Source organism: Pipistrellus hanaki (genome assembly GCF_964339955.1).
Source record: "Pipistrellus hanaki genome assembly, chromosome: 4".
NCBI lineage: Eukaryota > Metazoa > Chordata > Mammalia > Chiroptera > Vespertilionidae > Pipistrellus > Pipistrellus hanaki.
The window spans coordinates 3,642,495-3,668,917 of record NC_140506.1 but is presented as its reverse complement, the minus strand read 5'-3'; the positions used below and the strand labels follow the sequence as shown (position 1 = coordinate 3,668,917).

The 26,423-nt window shown below is 55.1% G+C and overlaps 1 protein-coding gene across 3 annotated transcripts in view; it reads right to left on the bottom strand.

Moving 5' to 3' along the window:
• The window catches only part of RAI14 (retinoic acid induced 14), a 111,512-nt gene extending 87,111 nt beyond the window's left edge, over nucleotides 1–24,401 (bottom strand). For all 3 annotated transcript variants that reach the window (XM_084881892.1, XM_084881893.1, XM_084881894.1), the window contains exons 1-2: nucleotides 24,288–24,401; nucleotides 7,608–7,690 (exon numbers count right to left, since the gene is read on the bottom strand). In XM_084881892.1, coding sequence (XP_084738018.1) covers nucleotides 7,608–7,643 — 36 coding nt within the window. In that variant the 5' untranslated portion in view covers nucleotides 7,644–7,690; nucleotides 24,288–24,401. The remainder of the gene's footprint in view (nucleotides 1–7,607; nucleotides 7,691–24,287) is intronic.
• Nucleotides 24,402–26,423: the final 2,022 nt, after the last annotated feature.

Sequence of the window (26,423 nt, the reverse complement as noted above, 5' to 3'; positions counted from 1 at the left end):
CAGCCTCAGCGCTGGGCAATGCACCCACGTATACACCCAGCCAAGGAGATGTGGACCCTTTTTCTTTCCTTCTCTTCCCCCATTTTCAATCTCTATTCTCCCCAACCAGCGAGCCCGCTGGACAGCCCAGGAGGAAGGAGGGATCCAAGACCATCCGATCATCTGCCCTCAGGAGAAAAGGAAAAATAAAATCTCTCCAGGCAGTGCTTCCCAAAAAGTGAAAATGACTTCATTAATGCGATAAAACCAATAACTGGGCAATCAAGCTGATCAACATAGGCTGACTTCCCTTGTTTAAAAGGAGGCAGGGACGCAAACACCGGGAAAGCCAAAGCTAGCCACTAATGTCGTCTTCACAGACACAGCTGGCCTTGGGCGGATGCTGACACCTGTAGTCACATCGATGGAAAGAACCGCCTTTCTGTAGCAAAGACCTCGGAGTCGAAACCCAGCAGAAAACCTCACCAGAACAAACTCAGAAGCGATTTCTACTTAGCTCCCTGGGAGACGTTACATAGAAGAATTTGCAAAAACAGAAAATGCCAAGGCCAGCAACAGTTTGAAATGATTAGTAGGAGGTAATTAATTCAGGGGGAGAGAGATAAGAGGTAATAACCTAGATGATTCACTGCCTGCAGAGGAGCAGATTTCCCACGTGTAGGTGCCAGATGCCGAGTTTCACATGGGCCTCCCCCGCAGCCGGGTGGAATCAGGTTTGACCAAGAATTCCTGGAATCAGGGTGGAGGGGAGCTAGAAAGAAGCTGGGGCCCAGTGAGCTCCATGCAGGAGCAGAGGTTCTGGTAGCTCTGGTGGAAGAGCAGCAGTCGCATTGGCTCTTACTTAAGTCTGAAGTGCATTTAGCTTCCAGGGTTCCCCAGCCTGCCCCTGTCCCGGGGAAGGACAGCGATATTGGTGAGCGTGGCCACTCGGACAGCACTCCACATGACATGAAACCATTGCCTGGCTCTCCGCACTGAGGACCAGAGGGCAGAACTGACTTGATTCCGTTTGAAGCTTTGGATTCAGGAATGCGGATGCCCTGTGGCAGCAAGCGTGTGCCTTGGTTAAAGAGGGAGGCTGGTGGCAAGCCCCGGGTTCCGGTTCCTTTGCCATTTATCACGTGTGTGACTGGCCAAATGACTTCCCTTCCCTCGGCCTTGAATGTCTTCCTCTGGAACCGCTATGATAACAGCACTCTTTCCTGGGTCAAGTTTGTCAACGTCCCGTGACAGAGGGCACACTGAGGCCCGGTGCAGTGCCCGGCACAGGGTAAGCATTCAGTCCGTGAGAGCCCCTCTCACTTCTGGGGTCGCAGGTCAGCGGGCAGTGCGTGCTCGCTCCTGCTACTTCAGGGTCACCGCTGAAACTCTGCGGTGTTCTGGTCTCCTCCATCCGACACTGAGACAGCCCCCGGGAGCTGAAGCCCATGGTGAGCGTGCTAGGTGGGGGGAGCCAGGGCTTGAGGAACCTGCTCTGGGAGGAAGGCAGGGGGTTTGGGGCTGAATGGTGCCCCTGGCCCAGACAAAACTTGAAGCCTTACATCCTCAGCACACGACCTGATGTGGAGACGGGGTCTCTACGGAGGCAGTGGAGCTAAAAGGAGGTCGGCAGAGGGGGCCCTCATCCAGTCGGGCTGGTGCCCTTTGGAAAAGGGGGACTGGAAGACAGGGCACCATGCGGAGATGAAGGCAGAGATCGGGCTGACGCCCTACAAGCCAGGATTGCCAGCGAACCAGCAGCAGCTGGGGGAGGCCCGGGCAGGTCCACCCTCACAGCCGTGCCAAGAACCAACCCCGCCAACACCTCGGTCCCCAACTTCCAGCCGCCAGAGCCGCGAGACAACAGGCACCTATTGTCGGAGCAGCCCGGTCCACATCCCGGCGCCCTGAGAGTTAGCAAGGTGAGGCCGGCAGCACACACATGCCCCGTGGAAGGAGGCTGACAAGGCCCGGAAAGCATGTGGCGTGACCCAGACCTGCCGGTGCCTCCCCGGAGCTGAGGCTCCTGCCTCTCCCCGTAAGGTCCCCCCGATGCAGCCTGACATCAGCCTCAGACAACGGGGCTGAGCGTCACAATAGGCCAGGCCAAGGCCCCGCTGTCAACAGGCACTCTTGGGTTTCCAACACTCCCGTGTTCCCGTGTGTGTGTGTGTGTGTGTGTGTGTGTGCATGCGCGTGGGAGTGGGGGGTGGGAAGAGAGGTTGGGGAGGGGAGGGAGGGTTGGGTACATGTAAGAACTTATTAGAGCCGAAACCAGTTTGGCTCAGTGGATAGAGCGTCAGCCTGTGGACTGAAAGGTCCCGGGTTTGGTTCCGGTCAAGGGCATGTACCTTGGTTGCGGGCACATCCCCAGGAGGGGGTGTGTAGGAGGCAGCTGGTCGATGATTCTCTTTCATCGATGTTTCTAACTCTCTATCCCTCTCTCTTCCTCTCTGTAAAAAATCAATAAAATATATTTTTTTAAAAAGAACTTATTGGAAAGGACTAAATCTTCTAGAAAATAAAATACGTTGGCAGAGATGTCAATTATTGGCCTTCATGAGAGCTGCTCCGTCAAAAGGCAGGGAGTTCAAGCACCTGACCGAGCAGGATGCCTCTGGTTCCTCGGGGTCCACGGGGCGTGTGCATGTCTCGGCTGAAGGCTGCACCCCTTAATGGCTGCTGCATCAAGAACACCATCAGCCCTGACCGGTTTGGCTCAATGGATAGAGCGTTGGCCTGCGGACTGAAGGGTCCCAGGTTCGGTTCCGGTCAACGGCATGTACCTTGGTTGCAAACACATCCCCAATAGGGAGTGTGCAGGAGGCAGCTGGTCCATGTTTCTCTTTCATCGATGTTTCTAAGTCTCTATCCCTCTCCCTTCCTCTCTGTAAAAAAAAAATCAATAAAATATATTTTTAAAAAAATACCATCAATTCCATCTCTCACAGAGCAGCCATTTTTAACTGGCTGCTTTGATTTTTTTTTTTTTTTTTTTTTTTTTTTTTTTTTTAAGGAATGCCCGGTGCTTCCCTATTACAACGGAAAACATAATTGGGAACAAATCTTTCTCCAATTAAACGCGCACGCCCACAAAGTCAACTCCGAAAGCCTCGGTCGTGTCTGCGAGGCCCGTCTCAAGATCTGTGACCAAGATCTTTCCACCCCGTTTCCCCCATTTCAAATCCCACCCGTTTCCCTCTCAGCACCGAAAGCTGGCGTTTACAGAGAAATTCCAGAAGCCGGGCGTTTTATTAGCGACGGGAAAGCCGGCCTGCTTGGCCCCGCTGCCCATGCTGACAGCTCGTTTTTCCATGGAGCCACGGACAGGCTGCTGCAGACACTGAAAGAGGCAAGCGCTCACTTTCCAACTGGGGCCATAAAAGACATAAATGACGGTGATTTAGGACTCTGTGCTCATTGTATAAGCATCAAAGTCAAGTGCGCCCTTCTTAAAACGAGGATGAAACAGTCCTAGCGTTCTTGTTAGAAGCCTCGGAGCCAGGCCCTGGGCACACTCCGGGGCCCCTGAAATATGACCACGTCAAGGGCAGAACTCTAAGGCGTCACCACGGAGCTACATGGCTGGCTCCGTGCCCTCCCTTCCTCTCCTCTCCCCAACTCACCCTCCGAAAGCTCCCCGGCCCTCCCGCGCCCAGGGACTCGTCCTTCTCTGAAATCCCGCAGCACTGACCATGGAGGCCCCACAACTGAACCGCTGGCCTCTCCCATCCGGACGGTCCCTATAACACCGGCATTCCACACCGTCCGAATGCTGCCTTAGTTACTCCTCCACGTGCTTCTCCCCCTCCCGCCGCCCTTTGTGAGCGAGGCAAGGCAAGAGCCATGCTTCTCATCTTCTCCTTCCTCCCGCCTTCTCTCCATGTCTCACCCACGGTCACGGCTGCCCGAGATGAAGTCACAGAGGGCCTGGGAAAGACAGTGCGGGGAGAAGGACCTGTGTGTGCCTCGTACCGCTCTTCGGGGCGTTATCTGCAGGCTCCCCAGTATGCTCAGGGGTTAAAGCAACCAGACCATGACATGTGCACCCACGGTCCACAGCCTCGGGGTCATTCCCCTGTCACACTCCGTCAGCCTGCCCCTCACGGGGAGGTCGTCCGAGGCAGCTGCTCCAGAAAGCACCCTGCGATGACTGCTCTCCGCGCGACGGGCCTGGAGCCGCCGAGGGACCGGAAGCCCCCCGTCACACACACACACACACACACACACACACACACACACACACACCCGGCACAGGGCTCCTCTGGGCCGTGTGTCCTCCCTCCCTCCTGGGCTTTGCTCTGGGCGCCATGAGCCGGCCAGGCTGCGACCCCACGCACAGGCGGGCTGGAACGCGATCTCAGGGTCACACAATCACAGGGTCACCTGCCTTCTTTCTGAAAGCACGAGCAGGAGCTGCCGTCCCTTCTTAGAACTGCCCTCCCCCCCCCCCCCCCCGCCAACACAAGGAGCCCTTTCTCCAGCCCCCGCTCAGCCCACACGGAGGCGAGCGGAAGGTCTGACGGCTGATGGCTCGGGTTCACTCTGTGGGAGAGACCACTGCTCCGGGTAAAGAAGATTACCACTGGGCTCACGTACTGCACGTGAACTGCTGGACGTTTTCTTTCCCTGTAACCAGTGATCACACGTATGTGCACATACAGAAAGACCGAAAGGCGCCCATGGAAAAGCAAGCCTCCCTCCCCGACCCACCCCCAGCTCTCAGCTTCCCGGATCTTCAGGGGCAGCAACGGGTACCAGATGATTCGACCCCAACCCCCACCCCCAGACCTTATTAGGGGTGTCGAACTCAATCAGAGAAGGGGCCAAAATCTAAAATCCAGCCTAAATCGCGGGCCGAATGGTTTACTGAACAGTCATAAACTGACAATGTCATAAACTGACAGCGGAGTGCAGTGATGACAGCGCGGTGCGGGCCACATTGCAAGGCCTGGCGGGCTGGATTTGGCCCGCAGGCCTTGTGTTTGACACATGTGCCTTAGATGCTTTCCCGATCCCCCTTTTTATCACAGGTTTCCGACTAAGAGAAAAGGATAAATATTCGCCAAGCAGCTCCTGACCGCCAGGTCCTAAGGTGTGTGTTTTACATACATTCACCCTTCACAAAAACAATCTCTTCTTCTTTTGTTTTTTTAGAGAGAGAAAATATTAGCCTTTAAAAGTTGTCCTCAAACACCTTTTTAAGGCTAATATTTTCTCTACTTTTCAAAGGAGGAACTTGAGGTTCAGCAAAGGCAAGAGACTTGCCCAAGGCCACACATCCAGGCCCCAAGTCGCTTTCTCAAACGACCACCTAGCTCAGTGGTCGGCAAACTCATTCTTCCACAGAGCCAAATGTCAATACAACGATTGACATTACTTTGGAGAGCCAAGTTTTTTAAACTTAAACTTCTTCTAATGCCACTTCTTCAACATAGACTCACCCAGGCCGTGGTATTTTGTGGAAGAGCTACACTCAAAGGGCCAAAGAGCCACAGGTGGCTCGCGAGCCGCAGTTTGCCGACCACTGGCCTGGATTATCCTGTTTCGTAAAATCCAATCCCCAGCCAGATTTGTTCTCCCAGGAAACCTGGGCACTGGAAAGCGGCGACTTGGTCACAAAAGCCGCCACTGGTTGGGTGTCTAACGTAAAACTCCAAGAAGCCAGACCCATTCCTGGGCCTCCCCGGGCCTCCGCTGCTTCATCTGCAGAGTGAGCCCAACGAGAACACCCACCACGCGAGGTCACGGCGAGGTGAGATGAGTTCCCCTAAGAGCCGGCAGAGCCCCCGCCGTGCAGCCACTCTGAGGCTTCGTGGCCACGGCCACGTACATGGCTCAGGGGCAAACCGGGGTCTGGAAGGGCTTTCCCTCTGGTTTGCATCCCCGCCTCTGGCTGCACCATAGCGTGGCTCTGGAAGCAATCTGGGGTGCATTTGGGGAGCCCCTGGCTACCTTCTGGCCCCATCATACCAGTTTCCTCTCTCCCTCCCCGGAGCTCGCTCCACTCACGTTTCCCCTCCGCGCGCCCTGCCAAGTGCTCGAGCCTTCTGCCGCCAAACCCCGGGAGCTCTTCGCAGTCTTATTACCGTGATCTCATGTTATCATGGCAAGAGTTCCGTTCTCATTTAAGAACTAGAGTCCAGTGACACCCTCCCTGCAGCCACAGGTCTTAATTGTCTCAACGCGAAGTGTGTGTGTCTCACTCCCCCTGCCTCCATGCAGGCACATGGAACTCCAGATCGATCCAACTTGCTCAAGCACCCTCAGCCGGTGTGACCCTCCCGGAATGGGAAAGACATGTGCCAACCTGGCCACACGTTTTTCCAATCCATTTCCGCTCAACTGGGCAGCATTTTCCATTGAAGTGCCTCTTCCTTCTGAGCAGAAGGCCAGATAATCTATAGGCGATCTATAGGCTCCAGGGTTGTGTGGCCAGCAGAGGCGGGGGCTGCGGGAGTTTCGGGGCGGGGTGGGGGGGATAAGGAAGTCAATGACGAGGCTGTCTCTGGCCAAAGGCTGGCTGGATGACCCTGCCCCAGATGCTTCACATTCTGAGAGCCGGTTAGCCAAGGAAGAAGGGGAGGAGGCCAGCTTCTCCCTGAAAAACCTTTCTAGGCCTGACCTCCTTCAAGCAAGATAAGGCTCCGCAATCATCCCACGAGCATCTCCTCGGGTTTAGGCCTTATCAGGGCAGTAAGTTACTGTCATGATGCAAGCTCAGGAGATAAGCTTCAGCCAAGAGGAGGTGTGTGTGTGTGTGTGTGTGTGTGTGTGTGTGTATTAGCCATAAAAGTCACAGCCTCTACTAATCACAAAAAAAGTGTGTGGCTGGGCCGAGCTGTCAGAATTCACGGCAAAGCAATAAAAGCCAGGTACACCTTTAATTACCTGATGTGAAAGGATAGCCACGAAAGCCCATCACGAAAATGACGTAGGTAGAATTCCAGCAAAACCCTCCCATGAATTCCTCCCACACAATTCTGCTGGCGGCATCTGGAATGCAGCTCACGCAAAGCTGGGGTTTCAGCAGGGTTTGTGAGGCAGCACTGTTGAGACAGCATTGTGCATACCCGCTGCTATGCTCTGTCTCTCCGTTTCCTCCTCCGGGAGCCGTTTCACACGCTGACATCACAGTGGCCTCCTCCTATCCAGAGGCGCTTACGATGAACAACAAATGAGGAAGAAGCCCAGGAATTCAGCGGGAGTGAAGGTAAAGCAGCACCAGATATTGTTTTTACCATAAAAGCCCTGACAGGAAGTCCAGAAGGCTCACCGCGAACCGTGCTCAGATCTAATTCTTCAACCACCTCCTAAGACCAGCTTCCTCTACAAATCGGATTTGGGGGACTTTAGAAATGCCGAGGTTGTTACTGATTTCTTTCCTCAAGATGTGCAATCCGTTCCTTTCTTTCCTAGGCCCAGCCCCCAGGGATTTAAATGTCCTTTTGGAACGCTGTACACACACACAGCAAGGAACCTAGAGCTGGCCATTCCCGAAAGCCACCGGAGCTGGGCCGGGGACACTGGCTGTGGCTGCCCAGCCTCGCGCCTCAGCAGTAGGAGTGGAGGCTGTTTCTGACCTCCCGGTCCCTCCAGGCATCGTGTGTGCCTCCCCATGTACTTACGTCGCTCTTCCTGAACTTGGCTTTCAAGCTCTTCATGTTCAGTCCATTCAGCTTCTAAAGCTCTAAGGGAGACTGCTCAACACCTAGGAGAGAGGGAAAGAAAGAGGTCAAGGATCGAGGTTTCCAAATAACCCCATGGGCACTCCCTCCTGAGAGGATACTCCCACCTGAGGGGATACTCCCACCTGAGGGATACTCCCTCCTGAGGGGATACTCCCACCTGAGGGATACTCCCTCCTGAGGGGATACTCCCTCCTGAGGGGATACTCCCTCCTGAGGGGACACTCCCTCTTATGGGGACTACAACTTTGCACCCTGCACAGGAGCTTGGGGCTGAGTTAGGGAGGCAGTCAGAGCTAAGATGTGGGAAAGAACATGTTTCCACCCATGACAGACTACTCCCTGGAACCTTCTGACATTTTCAAGTGCACCCAATCCTGACATGTTACCCAACTTTCCAAACATTAAGAGGAGAACTCTAACTGCTCAGCTGTCATTGTACGAAACACAGTATCTTAGGCTGGACCGATCCCTCCGCACCCTCCGTGTGACCACTGCACCGTCCACGGCTGTCGAGGGGCCACCACAGCGCAGACTGATAAGGACGCAGTGGTTCATACCCCGGATGCCACGCATTCCCTGCTTATTTTCCTCCGAGTGGTTCCCCCCTCACAGGGCAGTCAGCGGAAAATGCCAGGATCAACAAAACCTCCCTCAGCACATACCTCGCCTCTCAGGCGGCCACGGAAACGAGAAAGACTCCCTCCCGGGCCTCAGGGGGCCCAGCCATTCCCAGTTGGAGCTGAAACAGTCTGAAAAGTCCCCTTATTTCAGAGGCTCTGTGGCCCTGGAAAGTGATTTCATTTTCTTAAGTCCGTACATACTTTTTTCAGGGAAGAAAACAGTGTTCCTCCGAGGCTCTGCAGGGGGTTGTCACCCCAAAAGTTAGGACAATGGATGGGGTCCAAGACCCTCGTTCTCCAGAGCAGAGCCTCAGAGAGGTCAGGAAACTTGTGCGGGAACTCAGGCCCAGGCCCCACGGCCTGCTTGCCGGACGCTTTTCCTGCCGCCTCTCACTTTAAAACTAAAACCGAGAAGCAGAACCAGGGCTAACATATGGCCCAGGCTTTATTAAACGTGGAAAATGCACAGCGTGCGGAACCTCTGCGTTCAGATCAAAAAGGCAAGGAAATCTGCGTGCCAGTCCCCGGCCCTGCGGGCGTGAGCGCTCTACAAATGCCACTTCAACCCTCCACTGTCTGCAGGTGAGGCCGGCAAACCTCCCAGCACTGTCCACTGGAGAACTCAGAAAAGGTGGGCAGCCGAAACCGGTTCAGCTCAGTGGATAGAGCATCGGCCTGCGGACTAAAAGGTCCCAGGTTCGATTCCGGCCAAGGGCATGTACCTTGGTTGTGGGCACATCCCAGTAGGAGGTGTGCAAGAGGCAGCTGATCGATGATTCTCTCTCATCGATGTTTCTAACTCTCTCTATCCATCTCTCTTCCTCTCTGAAAAAAAAAAAATCAACAAAATATATTTTTAAAAGAAAAGGAAAGAAAAGGTGGCCGCCATCTCTAAAGCTTCGAAAGGTTGTCTTTCGTTCCTCCACCGCCCTGACCATGCGGGACCAGACTGTTCTGCGGACACAGAGGGGGGAGTGCAAGCAGCTGGATGGCTGTACTCGTCCCTCCTCCAATGTGTTCACTCTCTTTGCTGCTGCGGCTGCTCAGCAGGGTCCATGGATGGAAGGTATGAGCCCAGTCACCACGAGGCACTTCAGGGACACTCCTCTGGAGGTCACAGGCTACCCGGCCTCCCTGCGGTCCCTCTTCCATCCACCCAGCCTGGTAGGGAAAAGTGACAAAACGCACGTTGCCTTGGAAACTGTACACACTGTAACTGCACCGTGGTAACTGCCAAGTATGTGACCACAGAGCAGGTGGGGCTGGTATGTGAACAGTAAAGTGCAAATTCGGGGACTGTGTTTCTCGAGGTTGGCCCCTAATTAATCTGGATCAGAAGGACCTGGGCACAACTTGCTGAATGCAAAACCCTAGTCCACGTCCCAAGGGAACTGAATCTGAGGGAGCAGGGCCCAGGAATGTATTTGGTCCCATCTTTTGCGCACCGACGTGTGAGAACCGAGGATTGAGGTAGATAAACAGGAAATGGAATACACTGATTCATAAACAGCCCCTTTTCCTGCCAAAACAAACCACCTTCTGATGAATGCAGGTGCAAGTAATCATGGTCCTCCACCAATTGCGGCTACAAAATGGAAATCATCCTTGGATTTCAAGTCCTTAGCGAAGAGCTAATAACCAAAGAAAGAGGCCAAATCCATGCAACAGGAAAGGGAGAGGAGGCCACGGCTTGGATAATCCGCCAGCTGTGTAGCCCACCACGGCAGAACCACCCAAAGCATTCCTTCAGTCATGGTGTGAGGGCCTGGTGGGCTCGCATAGGTGTTATACCAGTTTTGTATGTGTGTGCTTGTCTTTGGGGCTTAATTTCTTATTAAAGCATGCCAGTGAGAAGTATGCAAACTCCTTTATTTGAAGAAAATCAAATAAACAAAGCAAATAATTCCCAAAATTCCCAGGGGAAGGGATGCTTTGTGAAATGGTTGTCTTCCTGGAATCACGGCTCTGGGTGTGAGACAGCCGGGTGGTCCATGGGCAGAACTTCAGGTTGATGGAGATAGGGGTCAAGGGAAACCTACAGGAGGGTAACTTCAAAACCAAGGATGGCAGCTGGGGGTAATTAAAGGGAGGAATGGATCGCTGCTTTTCTGGTATGTGTAAAGGACTCTACCACGTGGAAGCAGGACTAGAGGGAAGGAACCTGCCCCTGAGAAGATGCTGGCTCCCTCTGCCTCAGCATCTCCTCCTCCCCAACAGGGCCTACAAGTAAAGCAGGGACTTCCTTGCCTTTCTCAGGTCAGCTGGAATCTCACAGCTCCGATTCCCAAGTCCAAACTCCCAAAGCGAAAGCTGGGCTACCAGCTATCATGACATCCGTTAATTTCGCAAGGCTCCGCTACTAGCAGTCCTTGGAAATGTCACTTAATCAAGAGGGGACTTAACCATCTCGGACTTTCCAGGCAAGGGCCAGACACCTGTCCAGTCTTGTTGAGCTGTCCTAGAAGTTTCTCTCGGGAGGCTGCGTAGAGGTGGTGGGCATCCCTGCACAGTTCTCTCCAAAGAAAGATCAGCCCCCGACCTGCACACACTCCGGCCCCTTTTTAGACCCTGCGTGTGAGTGATGTGAAGAGCCCCGCTCAGCAAACGTGAAAACGTGCGCCCTGTTTGCGAACTCTGGAATGGTGGGTCTCCAGGCTGGGATTTTCACTGGGCTTTCATTCCTCTGGGGTGCTGGCCATTGGCATTCGATCGATACATGTCTCATGCATTAACGTGTGAGACAAAGATTGGGTTGGGACCCTGGATCGCCTTTAGACTTCACCTTTGACCTCAGCAAGACTGTCTCTGCCAAGTCCAAGTGCAGTGGGTTAGCCACACTAGATCTAAGTAAATGTTACATGATGATGATGAGGTTTTACCACATACACAAGAGCACTAGAGGAGTTAGAGACAAGTATATAAAAGCCCAACTCCTAGGGCCTATGAAGTCTTACCCGGTGGCCCCTTCTTTCCTTCTAGCCAGCCCCCTCCTCACTGCCTCCCCGCCCAACAGCCCTTCCCCCCCTCCCCCCGCCCCTCCTCCCCCCCGCCCCCCCCTCCCCCGCCTCACTGCGTGGCTCCTCGTGCATCATCACCTTCCCCCACACACTGGGCTGAGCCAAGGGAGCGGACCATTTTGAATAATGGAATGTGAAAGCTACAGAGAGCAAGGACCGTCAAACAGAAACCCAGGGGTCAGAAGGTGCAAACCCCCAGCTATAAAACAAGCCACGGGGAAGCCATGTGCAGCGTGGCGGCCGCAGTTAGCAATACTGTCTGCATGTCTGAGAGTGGCTAAGAGAGATCTTCTTTTTCCATCTATATGGTTGGAAGTATGTCCCCCCTTTTCTCCCATTGACTACTTCCAGCCCGCCCCCGCCCCCCACCCCAAGGCTCCACCACCCTATGTCTGTGGCCAGGGGTTATGCATAGATGCACATAAGTTCTCTGGTTGACCACCTCCCGCCCACCCACTCCCTGCCTTCCCTCTGAGATTTGACAGTCTGTTCCATGCTTCTGTGTCTCTGGATCTATGTTGATCATTAGATTCCACATATGAGTGAGAACACGTGATACTTGTCTTTCTCTGTCAGGCTTCTTTCACTGAGCATAATACTAAGCAGGTAGACCTTAAAAGCTCTCACCACAGGAAAAGAATTCTGTAATTATGTGAGGTGAGGGATGTCACCTAGACTCATTGTGGTGGTCATTTTGCAATAAATGCAAATATCAAATCATTATGCAGTGCACCTGAAACTAGATACACGATATATCAATAGCATATTATATATCAACTAGAGGCCCGTTGCACGAAGATTCCTGCAAGAATCGGCCTTCCTGCCCTGGCTTCCCTCCTGGCTGCCTGGGAGCCTACAAGCCCTTGCTCCCAGCCAGAGCACCGCTCCTGTAGCTCCCTCCACTTTTCTCTCCCCCACACCCTCCCACAGCAGAAGTCCAGTCCCACCCACCGCTCCATGCTTACGTATGCAAATTAACCCACCATAGTTGTCGAGTTATTTGCATTCTTACTCCTGATTGGCTGTGGATGCAGTGGAGATGCAGTGGAGATACAGTCGATTTACATGTTTGTCTATTATTAGGTAAGATTTTATCTCAATTTCTAAAAAGTATTTAGCAACTGAAATTGACTACAGAACTTTTTTTTGTACTGAAGACTAATCAGGAAAATCATAGCTTTTGCCCAGAGGTGAAGAACTCACTTAATAAATTTTAAAGAGCTAGTGGGACGTTAAGGCAGAGCTGCTCAATGGTTACCTCTCAGGCTGCTATTTACTCGGCAAATCAGATACACATGAATAAATGGATGTGTAGGTGAATAAACACACGAGTAAACTCTGCTGGGCATTATGATGGGATGGGAGCTTTCCCAGATGTCATCTTTTTTATGCATTAACTACAGAGCAGGTGTGTTAAAGATCTCCCAGGTGATATAGAAGAGAAAAGTCAAGGGTAGGGGGCAGGGAGATAAAAGCAGTAGCTTCATTTTGGCAGTGAATCCTTTCTAAAACATTCTAACATTTTTTCTTTTCTTTCTTTCTTTCTTTCTTTTTTTTTTTTTTTTTTTTTTTTTTTTGGCAAAGAAATGACCACATTCTTTTTAAGCCGCAAATGTCATTCAGATATTGCATCATCATAACCATGTAGTAAAATTCCCTTGAGAGCATCAGTCTCCCTCTCCATATTCAGATCTTGCCATTAGCCAGGGGGTGACATTTCTGAGACACAAATACGACCTTTCAGTGCATGGTATGGTGACCAACCAACTGATCCTTTAAAGAATCCGACCTGCCATCCTCCTGGACCGGTCCGGGCCGTGAAGCCGTCAGAGCCAGGAATCGCTATGAAGAAATCAGCCCAGGGGCTGGTAGCGTCGCTATCTGATCTGTCAAACGCGCTGCTCACAGGCTCCCAGAGCAGAGCCCTAAGGTTACCTCCTGCCCTACATCCATCCCATGACACAGGCCGGGCACACAACCAGCTACCGCTGGGAGAGAAAAGTCATCCCAGGCCTGAGGAAGGCCACGTGATTGCTGCTCTGAGGCTATTGTAAAGGTGAGCTCCAAAAGGTTCCTTCTGCTCCCACATCTCTGATGTCTATGTCAGTAGCACCACCTCACACAGCCAGGCGCCTGCACGGAGCGCAAACCACTGTGCCACATGAAGGTCAGACACAGAGGACCGCGGACTGTAAGATTCCGTGTGCAGGACACATCCAGACCAGACAACAGTACAGAGACAGGAAGGAGGGTAGGGGGAGTCCAGGGCTGGGAATGGTAGCAGAGAGATTGCAGACCGGCATGAGGGAATTTGGGGGGTAAGACAAGTGTTTGTGTTAAAACCAGATTGGGGGCAGGGGTGAGGGTGGTCCAGAAGGGGTCAATCGGGAAAAAGGGGGAACATCTCTAATACTTACAACAATAAAGATTTCAACATTTGTATGTATATGTATGTATACGTTTAGCCCTAAACACACACACACACACACACACACACTAGATTGTGGGGGTGATCACACAACTCTGTAGATTTCCTAAACATTATTAAACTGAATACGAAAATTGGTGACTTTCTGGGATGTAAATCATGCCTCAAGGAGGCTGTTTTTAAAAGACCAAACACAGAAGGGGAAGAGGAGGTCACAGCCAGGTGTAAGGTGACATGGCATCCTTGGAGCGAGGTGACAGGCCCCATGACGATGACAGACGGGCACTGGGACGCCCCACCTTCTGCAATGCTGCACGTGCCATTCGCCACGATCACCGTGGTTCTGTCTGGCCTGCGGAAGCTCTCCCCCATCACCCAGGGTCTCAGGTCCTTGTCCGAGTGAGAGAGAAGCCACTGAAACAGCCTCTGCACTCTGATGCCCCGGGAACAGGAGGGAGTGGATGGAGGACACATTATGGGGCCCACGTGGGTTGGACAGAGCCCATGTGGGATGGATGGGGCCCCCTGGGATGGACGGAGCAGGATGACCTGCCCTCTGAGCCTGCAGAGCAGGCAGGGCATACCATTCATTCATCTGTTTGACTCCTCGCTGCTCCTGATCTATTCCGCTCCAGACCTCACGCCTGGGTCGCCACCACCTCCAACGCACTCCATTCATGGTTCACCTCTCTCGGTGCAGAAGCCCTGGTCACCGCCCCTGGGGCCTTCTGGGCCATTTGCTCTCTGAAAGGCCATGCTGCTCCCTTCCCGCTCCTACACCAACCAGCCCACAATCAATTCTCCGGATGCAGAGGGTTAGGCTACTGTCAACCTCTCCCGAGGGAAACAGCCCGGGGACGGCTGGGCCCACAGGGAGTCGGGGTGGACCGTCCCACAGCTGCTCCCTGGGCCTTGGCTCCACAGAGCTGAGGGGGCCAAGGAGTGGCTGCGGGAGGAGCCAAGGCTAGGGATGAGTAAGGGAAACCCTCAGGACAGGAGGGAACACAGAGAGGGTCGGGTGGGGGCTAGGGCTCAGCTGGACCAGGAGGCTCCAGGCCCACGGATAATCCTCTGGGCAGTTCATCCTGGAACGGTTCTGAGGATGTGATATGCAAACCCGCCTAATCCATTCCAAACGAGACCCCTGGGAGAGGAGCCGCACACACTGGCCCCAATAGCAAGGCATCGCTCCCGGGGAGCTGTGCCAGCCTGCATCTGCCATGCCGTCGCCCTGGCAGTGCCCGTGGAGAGCCCGTTAGATCTTTTCCCACTGGAAGGCCCGGGCTGTCCCGGCCTGGGCTCCACGGGGGCCTACGGAAGACAAACCCTGCGAGCTGATGCCCCGGACCCCTTTCTGTATGTGGGGATCAGACACACAGCGCAGTAGCACGAAGGACAGGGCTGCTTCACGAACAGTAATAGAGATTTACTCTGCTCCTCCCATTCCCCACGCACACGCACACAGACCTGGCGCTGGTGCCAGGAGGGTTCACAGAGTAAAAATAGCACCGCTGCTCAAGAACTGGCCACCGAAGGGGAAAGTACGACACCTCCCCCGTTTGAATTACTCACATGCTCTGAACAGCAGCTACGAGACACGCAGACATGTGGCCCACACACAGCCCCTGCCTACGAGAACCAGTTTCACTGTTAAAGAAAGAAAAGTCCATGCAGATTACATGTACAAAAGCAGAGATACGAATCTGAAAGCCAAAACCACAAATGTCCATTATGCTATGTAATCAGTGTGTGATGGAGTTATTGTGTTTCTCTGAGGAAATGCTTAAAACTGTGAGCAAAGTCCCTCCTACCTGGGTAAAGGCACAGGGAAGCTTCATCAAGTATGCATTTATTGAGGGCATGCTGGGCTTCAGGAGGTACTGGGGTTCCAATGTTATTTCCCTTAAGACCGGCACACTTATAGGCAAAGTCAACTACTGCTCTGTTACATACAGTTCAGAAAGCATGTGTGTGTTTTTGTCTATCAACAAATGGACACCTTTCCAAAGGATCCAGCAGGAAATGTAACTCCCTCGCACTCATCCTAAGAACAACCATTTCACTTTGTTTGTTTTTTGTTTTTGTTGGCTTGCTTGTTTTCGCCAGCGTCACTTTGAACGTGACTGTATTGCTCTGTGCCTAGATTATGACGGAAACGAGTTGTCTGGTGAAACTGAGGAACGTGCCAATGCAGTTGCGAATAGGATTGGTCACTGCTAAAGGAAACACGTCTGTGCATTGCCTAATGGCGTGATAACAGAACCAAATGGAGGACAACACAGGGAAGACAGCTGTGAACTGCACAGATGTGTTGCAGGGACTGACCTTTGGGGCAACCCTCATGACTGCTATTGCGATAGGTTATAATGGCAGGTATACTCACGTTGGCCAACACAGCAGCAGTTCTTGCGAGGTAAGTGGATATAGAACATGGTAACATTCGCAATATAGCAACAGTCACCACAGCAATCACTTGCTTAATTTTTATGTCATTTTGCAATTTTTTATTTTTCCTACTACTTTGTTTTAAATGAGTATCCTATCACTTAACACTCACACCACTTTGGATTAGACGCTGTTGTTACCCCCAGTGGCCAGATTGGAAAATGGCAGCGGAGGGCGTTTATCTGGCCCAGTGGCGCGTTTATAAGTGGAGGAGGCCAGGCTTAAATTCCGGTTTGGCTCCTGAGCCCAAAACACACCCCCGGGCTGCCGAGGAGGCATCACCACTAACAATTTTTAAAGATTTGGCCAGTAGACCAACATGTTTACCTCTTCAACACAGTCCAGCTGCCCTGATGGACGGGCAGTCCTTGCTCTGCCGGCTGCTGGCACACACCGGCTCCCTCTAGGACAGGTGGATGGGCCACTGTGAAAGAGGCATATCTCTTGGGCAGGTGCCCGCACTCACAGCCCGCCTCATTCCGGGGGAGGGCCGAGTCCTACTTCCCTGTCCTTGTTTTCATCGGGCGGGACAGCACGTGCTTAGCCAACGAAGTCACAGAACTCACAAGTCAAATACTCCTTTTCCACAGAGCTTCTGTTGAATTTTTCTACTTTTTCTCAAATGATGCACCAACTTATAAGGAAATTTAAAGATAATTACAGACAAGGGAGGCAGCTGTTTGTACACTCGGCAGAGCTGGCGAGTGAGCGACAGATTGATACGGTGAGGCTCCGGAAAGGCAAAACTTCCCTCTCATCAGAACCCCTCTGTGCCTTCAGCAAGTATTCCGATACGCCATGCAACGACTCCGTCCGAGCCATCAGAAATGAATTACATGTTCTACAGTTCCTCAGGACAATGAAAAACACGGGGATTATGGGTGGCTCGGTGGTTCAGCATCCACCTCTGAACCAGGAGGTCACAGTTCGATTCCCGGTCAGGGCACATCTGGGCTGGATCCCCAGTGGGGGTGTGCAGGAGGCAATTGATAAATGATTCTCTCATCACTGACATGTCACTCTTTCTCTCCCTCTCCCTTCCTCTCTGAAATCAATAACAATACATATTTTTTTAAAGCACCGAGATTATGACGAAGTGGCATCCTAAGACACAGCCCCGGGGAGGCAGGCCTGGGCAGGGGGCCTGGAAGCCACACACACACACAGGAACAGCCCGCCGGCAGGCTGCCACCCGCGATGCCGCCGCTATCAGCAGGACAGGGCGCCTGCTCCTTCTGTTTCCTTTGCCACCGTGGACAGAAGCGCCGCCTGCAATGTAACGAGAAGCCAACGCGCTTTGTTCCAAGGGGTATGCACCTCGAATAATCAGGGGCTGTTTCAAAGGAGAGGAAGAAAGCGAGCCGTTGTCCAACAAGGCACCAGCGGTGACAGCCGTCCGCAGCCTGGCCTGGTGTCGGCGGGGCCGGCAGGCACTGGGAGGAACCTGTCTGGCTTTCAGACGCCAGAGGAAAAGCGACAGAAGAGGCGGACACCGAGCACGCCCAAGGCGGTGCGAAGCTGAACGGCACAGAACAAATCTAACGAGGAGTCGGTCACGATTGCTGGCTGGACGCACACACTGTGAGCAGCAGCAATGAGTTTTCCCTTAAAAACAAACAAACAACAAACAAACAAACAACCGAAAACCTCCTAGGAAACCCTGGGTGACTTACAGATATTGGGCAATAGTTTCTATGCCTATAGTTTGAATAGTTTCTTCCAATTTTAAAAAGACTTCTAGGAAAGGAATGTGAAACATTTTCCCCTCAAAAGAGAAAAATGATTTGGTGCCTCCTCTCAAAAAAATATCTAAAGTGGTGTTTTTTTTTTTTTTGTGTGTGTGTTTTTAACAAAGATCCAAGAAGATTCTGCCCAGCCAGTGTGGCTCAGTGGTTTAGTGTGGACCTATGAACCAGGAGGTCATGGTTCAATTCCCGGTCAGAGCACATGCCCAGGTTGCAGGCTCTATCCCCAGTGTGAGGTATGCAGGAGGCAGCGGATCAATGATTCTCTCTCATCATTTATGTTTCTATGTCTCTCTCTCCCTTCCTCTCTGAAATCAATAATAATAATAATAATAATATACATATATATATATATATATATATATATATATATATTTTTTTTTTTTTTTTTTTTTTTTTTTTTTTAATGATCCAAGAAGGTCCAGGGAGTATCTGAACCAGCTTTCAGGCGTGGGAAGGTGGACGGGGTCTGGAAGAAGACTGGCTCAGAGGGAATGGCAGGCTCCTCCCCCCAGCCCGGGGGGAGCACCCGGACATGGCTCAAGGCAGAGCCCGGCACCAGCTCTGTTGTGGCTGGGCCACAGCTGGTATTTTCCTCTGCCTTCAATGACAAAGGGAAAAAACAGGCAACCACGGGCCTGGCTGGTGTGGTTCAGGGGGCTGAGCATCCTCCTGGGTACCTACCGAAAGACTGCGGGTTCAATTCCCGGTCAGGGCACACGCCCAGGTTGCAAGGTTTGATCCACAGTTGGGGATGAGGGGTGAGGCAACTGATCCATGTTTCTCTCTTGCCTCAGTGTTTCTCCCTCTCTCTCCCATCTCCCCCTCCCTCTCCCTAAAGCCAATGAAGACATATAAAAAAGAAAGAGGAAGAGAAAAAGCTACCCGCTGCCCGTGAGCGTACTGGCTCACAAGTTCCCGCATCTTCGGGGTGGCATGGGCAGCTTCTCCTGGCAGCGGGATGCCTGGGTCCAATCCGCCCGCCGCAAGCCAGGGCTCCCTTTCTCCTCTGAAGAGGGACCAGCCGGGAGTATGCCACCTTCCATAGGCCTTGTTCCATTCCACGAGCCTTCCTGTCGAACTCAGAGCCTCGGCCCAGAATCTGAGCTCACAAAGGGATCACAATGAGGGGCCACTGACAAGCCGTGATAAGCAGATGCGCTGATGTGGTTCTCACTCAGCAGATGCCAAGGCCCGGGTTCCAGATCCTTCCCTGATCTTCATGTCCCTGCTCAATGCCTCCTGCCTCACCCGGGACTCCCCAGGAGACCCCTTTCCCCTATCATCCTTTTAAAACGCACCCAGGAGCCGAAACCGGTTTGGCTCAACGGATAGAGCGTCGGCTTGGGGACTGAAGGGTCCCGGGTTAGATTCTGGTCAAGGGCATGTACCTTGGTTGTGGGCATATCCCCGGTAGGGGGTGTGCAAGAGGCGGCTGATCAATGACTCTCTCTCATCGACGTTTCCAACTCTCTATCCCTCTCCCTTCCTCTCTGTACAAAATCAATAAAATATATTTAAAAAAATAAATAAAAATAAAATGCACCCAGGAGGCCAGTCATATGCTTAGCTTGTTTTGTCCATGCCTGTTATTCGCCATGGAAGGTCCAGAAAATCCACGTGGCTCCCAGCGAAGTGACGTACCGCCCTCCCACAGCGAATGTTTTCAGTACCGCGAGCGACAGGTTTTAGGATGTGCCCATTCTCAGAGTGCTTCTGGGCACCCTCCTCCATCCTGGCTGCTCCTGGGTCTTTAGAATAAGGTCACCACCCTCTAAAAGAAAGCCTCAGGGATGAATGCGGAGTCAGGGCAACCATTGTGCCTCTCTCCTCCCCCAGCAATTCAGAGACATACGAGCTCTGGGCCTGAAACCCCGAGCGGCCGGTCTGCACAGACGCGGTCTGCACGGAGAATCGGGGTCCTTCCTGCACCTTCCCTGAGTGGGATGCTGAAAAGCTACGTTACCGGGAAAGGGAAGGCGGTGGGTGCCCTGCAGAGCGTCCAGTTCCTTAGGTTTTCCTCGGAATCCAGGCTCAGGCAAAGGGTGGCAGAAAAACATCTGACGACGCGTGTTTTGAGGGAGAAATCATGTGAATGTAAGAAGAGTGAGTGCTTTCTTCAGAAGATGCTGTTGCTTAGGACACTCGGGGCACTCAATTGTGGCCGTCAGCACGCCCAGGGTGTGCTGAAAGAGAGAGTCTACGCCAAGGGTCTTCAAACTACGGCCCGCGGGCCACATGCGGCCTGCAGAGGGGTCTGATCCTGCCCGCCAGGTTTTTTGGGCAGTGAGCGCAGCAGAGGTGTTACAGTAGGGATTAGTAGTTCATATAGTCCGGCCCTCCAGCTCTCTGAGGGACCGTGATCTGGCCCCCACTTTAAAAAGTTTGAGGACCCCTGTACGCGGAGAAACACAACAGAAAGCACTGTATTCATTCAACAAACATTCCAATGCCTACTATGTCAACAGTGTTCTAGACACGGGGGACGGAGCCGTGAGCAGTGCACAAGAGACAAAACCCTGTTTCGTTGGAGCTTCTAGTCTAGACAGCCTGCTCATACACATTACAGCACGTGGCAAGTCGAAGGCAGGAGGGACCGTGGACGGAAATAAAGCAGAGAAGAGGGGCGCGGGGGACGGGAGAGGTGATGTCTGAGTCAGGATCTGAGGGGTCCAGGGGCACAGGCAGGCAGCTATTTAGGGGAGGAGCGTTCCAGACAGAGGCAAGAATGTGCCTGGCGATTAGAAGGAATACGGAGGAAGCCGATGCATTTCAATGCCTCCCACTGCTGCCAGGTTAAGTAAGGGATCACAAAGAGGGGCCACAGGTCATGAGCGGGGCCACATTTTCACAAACTCTTGGAGCAAGAATGTGCCGCTGTTAGTGCGGACTCAAACCCCTTAATCTCCCCGAGAAATGAGAGAAGGCGGGGTGAGTCACCCGAGGTGACTCCACAGGGACTGGCTGAGGAAGACTTCCACACAAGCATCCCCCAGCTCCTGCTCCAACTCTGGATCTAAGAGGTATTTTTCTTATTAAAAAAAAAACAAAAACCTAACAGAACAGCAAAGGAGACCAGTCAACTAATATAACCTTCTTAGAGCTAAAGGTTGATCCATTTTACTTTTTCATTCAACAAGTAACCAAGAGGGCCCTGTATAGCCACCCTAAATGCTTGTGGGGAGTGAAATAGTAAGTGTAGCATTCCCTGGACCCCACTGCCCAGCTATTCACGGCGGATGCGTGCATCAGAGCGGCTGTGCCTAGGGAAACACGCCTCCGATGTGTACCGTGGCACCATTTACCACAGTAAAAACAGTGGAAACCGGGCAGAAGTCCTCAGCAGAAAAGGTGTCCACAGGGGAAAGTGAAAACACTCTTCGTGTTCTCTGGCGAGGGGGGGCATCGGCCAGCTTATTCACTCACTGGAACTGTGTCCCTCTGTGACACGTGAAAAAATGCAAGTCATCTGTAGAGAGGATGATACCATGTGTACCAAAAGGGAAACACACAAGCGCGCAGTTTGTGAACAGGTAACATCCAGAAGTGCCAGGCATGTCTGAAGACTTCATATGTGCACTGCACATTAGCAGGCTGTAGCTTATTTTTACGAGGGAGACGGAAAGCAAACATGGCAAGATTAGCAACTCCTCAACGTCAGTAGTGGGGGGAGATGGAAGCTTTCCGTACATTCTCTTTTGACATTGGAAACACTGGAAATCTGTCACACTCTTCTTTGTTATTATTCTGAGAGGAAGGAGGAGAGCGGGACAAAACGTCTCTACCACAATCCCTGGGTTCCAAGGCCCGGTCTCTTGAACCTCCAAACCTGCGTTTCTTCCCCTTTGAACGTGAGTGCGAGTGAGGGTGCCTGCTCTGAGAAACGGCAGCCAGCGGCATGGCCAGGGACTCTGTGGAGGAGCAGGGACACTGTGCCATACCCGCCTCCCCCAGTGGCCAGGGCCTGGCACCCCTTCTTTCTATCAGTTTCACAGATAATAGTAATAAGACTTTTCACAGGTTGTGACCACCACGCCTACCCACAAAAAGCCATCAAAACAAATCCAAGGAACGTAAATGACACAAGCAATCTTATAGAAGCATCTCAATGAGTGCAAAGAACCCCCCCCCAACCCCCAGCCCAGCCCAGCGCGGGACGCCTCTCCCAGTCCATGTTACACAAGCACTGGTTACAAATGGTACGGACTGGGGACCGGATAGATTTCCTCACGTGGAATCTACCTTACAAGCCCACTAGCCAAAATATGCCACCGGTTAGGCATCCTTAAAAAACGGCGGCCATGCCCTGACCGGTGTGGCTCAGTGGACAGAGCGTCCGCCTGCAGACTCAGGGGTCCCAGGTTTGATTCCGGGCAAGGGCATGTGCCTTGAGGCAGCTGATGGATGTTTCTACCTCTCTTTCCCTCTTCCTTCCTCTCTGTAAAAAAAAAAAATCAATAAAATATATTTAAAAAGGAAAAGAAAAGAAAGAGAGTCAGACTACACGCGTGGGGAACAACACTCCCAGCTCCACCGTAAGAAGGGTCTGCGGCCGGACCGAGCCCTGGAGACCCAGCTCCCAGGGACGCATCCTGCCTTCTCCCACCCCTTCCAGCCCACGCAGCTGCTCCCGGGCGCTGCCAGGCCGGCAGCCCAGAGTTCCCATCCTGGGGCCCTGCGATGTCCCCCCATCCCAGGCGGCTGGGACCCTCTTCCCGGGAAGGAAAACGCGGGAGGGTCCCCCCATCCATCACCTGCGGGCCCAGGCCCAGCACAGCCGCGGTCCCGAGCGGCCTGCCCGGTCCGCCCCGACCCTCTGTCCGCCCGATCCTCCGTCCCGGAAGAAAGTTGCGCCGACCTGGCTGCCAGGAGATGCCAATCCCGGACCCACAGCGCGGCCCGGGGGTCCGGACCCCCATTTACACCGGCTCCCTCCGCCGGGGCTGCCTCTCCGGGTTCTGAGGTCCCCCCCCCCCCCACACACACACACACACTCACACTCACACCCCTGCACAAAGGGGCTCAGGAGGTCCGAGCGCCCAGGCGGGGTGAGCCCGGCTGGCCGGAGCCTGCAAAGTGCAGAAACGAAACCCGGCGCGACCCTGCCCGCGGGCAGCTGGGGGAGTGGGCCGGGAGGGCCCCCACCCCGGCAGAAGCTGGGGTGCAGGGCGCCCTTTTCCAGCTCCACATCCTCCCGAAGTCCCGCGGCCGAGCCGCCCGGCCCCGGCATCCCGCCCGCCCGGCCCGGGGCGCGGGGACGGGGACGGGGCGCGGGGACGGGGACGGGGGCCGGGGCGCGGGGGGCTCAGGCCGGGGGAGGGGGTCGGGGGGACCTCGCCTGCACCCCGGCGCCGGCCGCGGGCTCCGGAGCGGGATGGAACAATAGCGGACCCGCTCGCAGGCCATCCAGCCTCCCCTCCGCCTCCTCCCGCAAGTCCCCGCGGGGACCGGGCAGCGGCTGTGGCCGCCCGGCAGGTGGGCAGGGGCAGCGGCCAGGGCGCCCCGAGTGTCCCGCCGGCCGCCCATCCATCGCCGCCCGCTCCGCGCCCTGCCCGCTGGCCCGCGGGGCGCGAGGCGGGTCCCCTCCCAACTTGGCGGGGTCCCCCCTCTCCTCCCCGGTCCCCCCGCTCCTCCCCGGTCCCCCCTCTTCCCTCCCGTCCCCCCTCTTCCCTCCGGTCCCCCCTCTCCTCCCCGGTCCCCCCTCTCCTCCCCGGTCCCCCCTCTCCTCCCCGGTCCCCCCTCTCCTCCCCGGTCCCCCCTCTCCTCCCCGGTCCCCGCTCTCCTCCCCGGTCCCCCCTCTCCGCTCCGGTCCCCCCTCTCCCCCCCGGTCCCCCCGCTCCTCCCCGGTCCCCCCTCTCCTCCCCGGTCCCCCCTCTCCCCTCCGGTCCCCCCTCTCCTCCCCGGTCCCCCCTCTCCTCCCCGGTCCCCTCTCCTCCCCGGTCCCCCCTCTCCCCTCCGGTCCCCCCTCTCCTCCCCGGTCCCCCCTCTCCTTCCCGGTCCCCCCGCTCCTCCCCGGTCCCCCCTCTCCTCCCCGGTCCCCCCTCTCCCCTCCGGTCCCCCCTCTCCTCCCCGGTCCCCCCTCTCCTCCCCGGTCCCCTCTCCTCCCCGGTCCCCCCTCTCCCCTCCGGTCCCCCCTCTCCTCCTCGGTCCCCCCTCTCCTCCCCGGTCCCCCCTCTCCTCCCCGGTCCCCTCTCTCCCCTCCGGTCCCCCCTCTCCTCTCCGGTCCCCCCGCTCCTCCCCGGTCCCCCCTCTCCCCTCCGGTCCCCCCGCTCCTCTCCTCTCCGGTCCCCGCACCCCCTCTGCGGCCCGGACACAAAGCGGGCCCGGGACCCGCCGGAGCTCCGATCGGCGCCCGCACTCACCCATCCAGGCGGCGGCTCCGGCCGCGGCTGCTCCACCCGCTGCCGCTTCCCCAGGAAAGCGCGCCGCCGGGCTCCTTCCTGCCCGGCTTCCTGCGCCGGGATCCCTCCTCCCGCCCCCCTCCCGCTCCTCCCGCTCCTCCTCCTCCTCCTCCCGCTCCCGCCGGGTCAGGGGCGGCTCCGGGCCGGGTGGGGCGGGGGCCGCAGCTCCACCACGTGGCCGCCCGGCGCCGGGAGCGGGAGGAGGCGCCCGGTTCCCTCCCCTCCGCCCGCGGCCGAAATCCCGCGGGTCAGGTGACCTCCTCGGCGCCCCGAGCCCGTGGGGAGGCGGTGCCGGACCCGCGCCGGCGGAGGAGTTCGCGGGGAGCGCTCAGCTCCCAGAGGCGCGCGTGGTCCGGGGGAAAGTAGGGGGGAGAGGGGGAAAGTGGGGGGAAAAGGAGGAAAGTGGGGGGGACAGCGGGAAAGTGGGAGTCCGGCGCCTTCGGAGCAGACGCGCGTGGCTCGAGTGTCCCCACGTGGACAGGAAGGAGGCCAGGAGGTGCCCGTGGCCTCTGGGCCGGACGGGCGGGCTGCAGGGACCGTGCACACTCCTCAGGGGAGCCCGGAGAGGCGCCCCCTCCCATGGCTGCCCCCGCAGAAGCCCCCGCCTGAGCTGGAAAGGCGACCCCGGAGCGCCCCCAAAGCAGGGCCTGGGGAGCCTGGGGGAAGGCGCCCTCCCCAGGACCCCTGAGCGGCTCCCCTTCCCCAGCAGGCTGAGACCACCGGCCTGTGAGTCCTGGGGGACCCCTTCATCTCCACGGATCTCAAAGCCCTGCATCCATCGCTTTAACGGGGTCTGCTTTCCCATTCATTCTAGTCATTAGACAGCTGTGGCCTGAGCTTCGAGTCCTTGGCCTTGGCGGGAAGCTTTCTGGGTTCAAGAGGTGGGTGCGTCCTTTTGGGTGGGAGCCACTGTAAGAGTCAGTAAATAAACGATCAAAGGTGGAATTCGCCCTAACGGGGCTCAGTTGATCACATCTTGGCCAGATCTGGGCGTGGACAGGTCCTGCTCGATCTGTACCCCTTCCCCCTCCACCCCCCTCCCTGGCAGCCAAGGAAGCAGCCTGTCCCAGCGGTAACAGTGACTCAGAGACGAGCAGGAGCTGTGTAACCATCACAGGGTCTGCGCACTGGTACCCAGAGGCTCCTGGGAGAAGTGATGGGCTCAGAACAAGATGTGGACCCCCCCTCCCGTCTCGCCTCCCTTTCCGATAAAACCGCCTCCAAAGGAAGTGTGACCTGGCGGAGGTTTGTTTTGGTTGAATGCCAGCGATTTCCACAGGACGGCTTCCGCTGTGGTTCGCTAATGGCGCGCCGTGGGGATCTGGGGGGAATGGCACTGCCACTTGTGACTTTTCGGTTCTGCTTTTAGCCTGTCAGTGGGCAGCTGGGAGGGTGGGATTTGAAGTGTGGAAGAGGGCATGTATCCTGCTGCCTTGGAAAATCACCAGGAGCATGGGCTATAGTTGAAGGAGTTAAAACATCAAACATGAAACAATCATTGTACAAGGCTAGGTCATCAGCCTTCTATCCATAGAAGGCCTGTCCCCTCCCCGCAATGACCTCCTTCTCCTCCTTTTCTTTCTCCTCCTCCTCCTCCTCTTCCTTCTCCTTCTTCCTCTCCTCCTCCTCCTGCCCCAGCCACCTGCCCACAGCCCACCTGTCCTGTCAGCCTGGATCTGGAGGCCGCTTGTGTATTTCTTCCACTCAGTTCAGAATCCCACCCGCTAACACCAGCAGCTCTGCCTGAGGGAGTGCTGAGGACGAAAGGACTCGGAGGTAGGCCCATGTGCCAAGACCCTTTCCCAGACCCCCTTCTCCTGGAGCGCAGACCTCAGCTCCAGCTCAGCCGCCTGCCAGGGGACCGGTAGCTAAGAATGAGATGGAACAGTCTCCTCATAGTTGTTGTTTTGGTTTTGCCCAGGTCTTTGAGAAGTGCTAATCGGATTTAGAATGCATCGAGTACCGCCCTTCGATGGAGATCAGGCCCAGGTAAAAGTGTTGTGAGAGAAGAAAGCAAAGATAAAGGAACCTGCATGAAGTTGGTACACTTTTTGTCCATAGAGGGATTGCCCTGAAATCCAGGGTAATAGCCGAGGT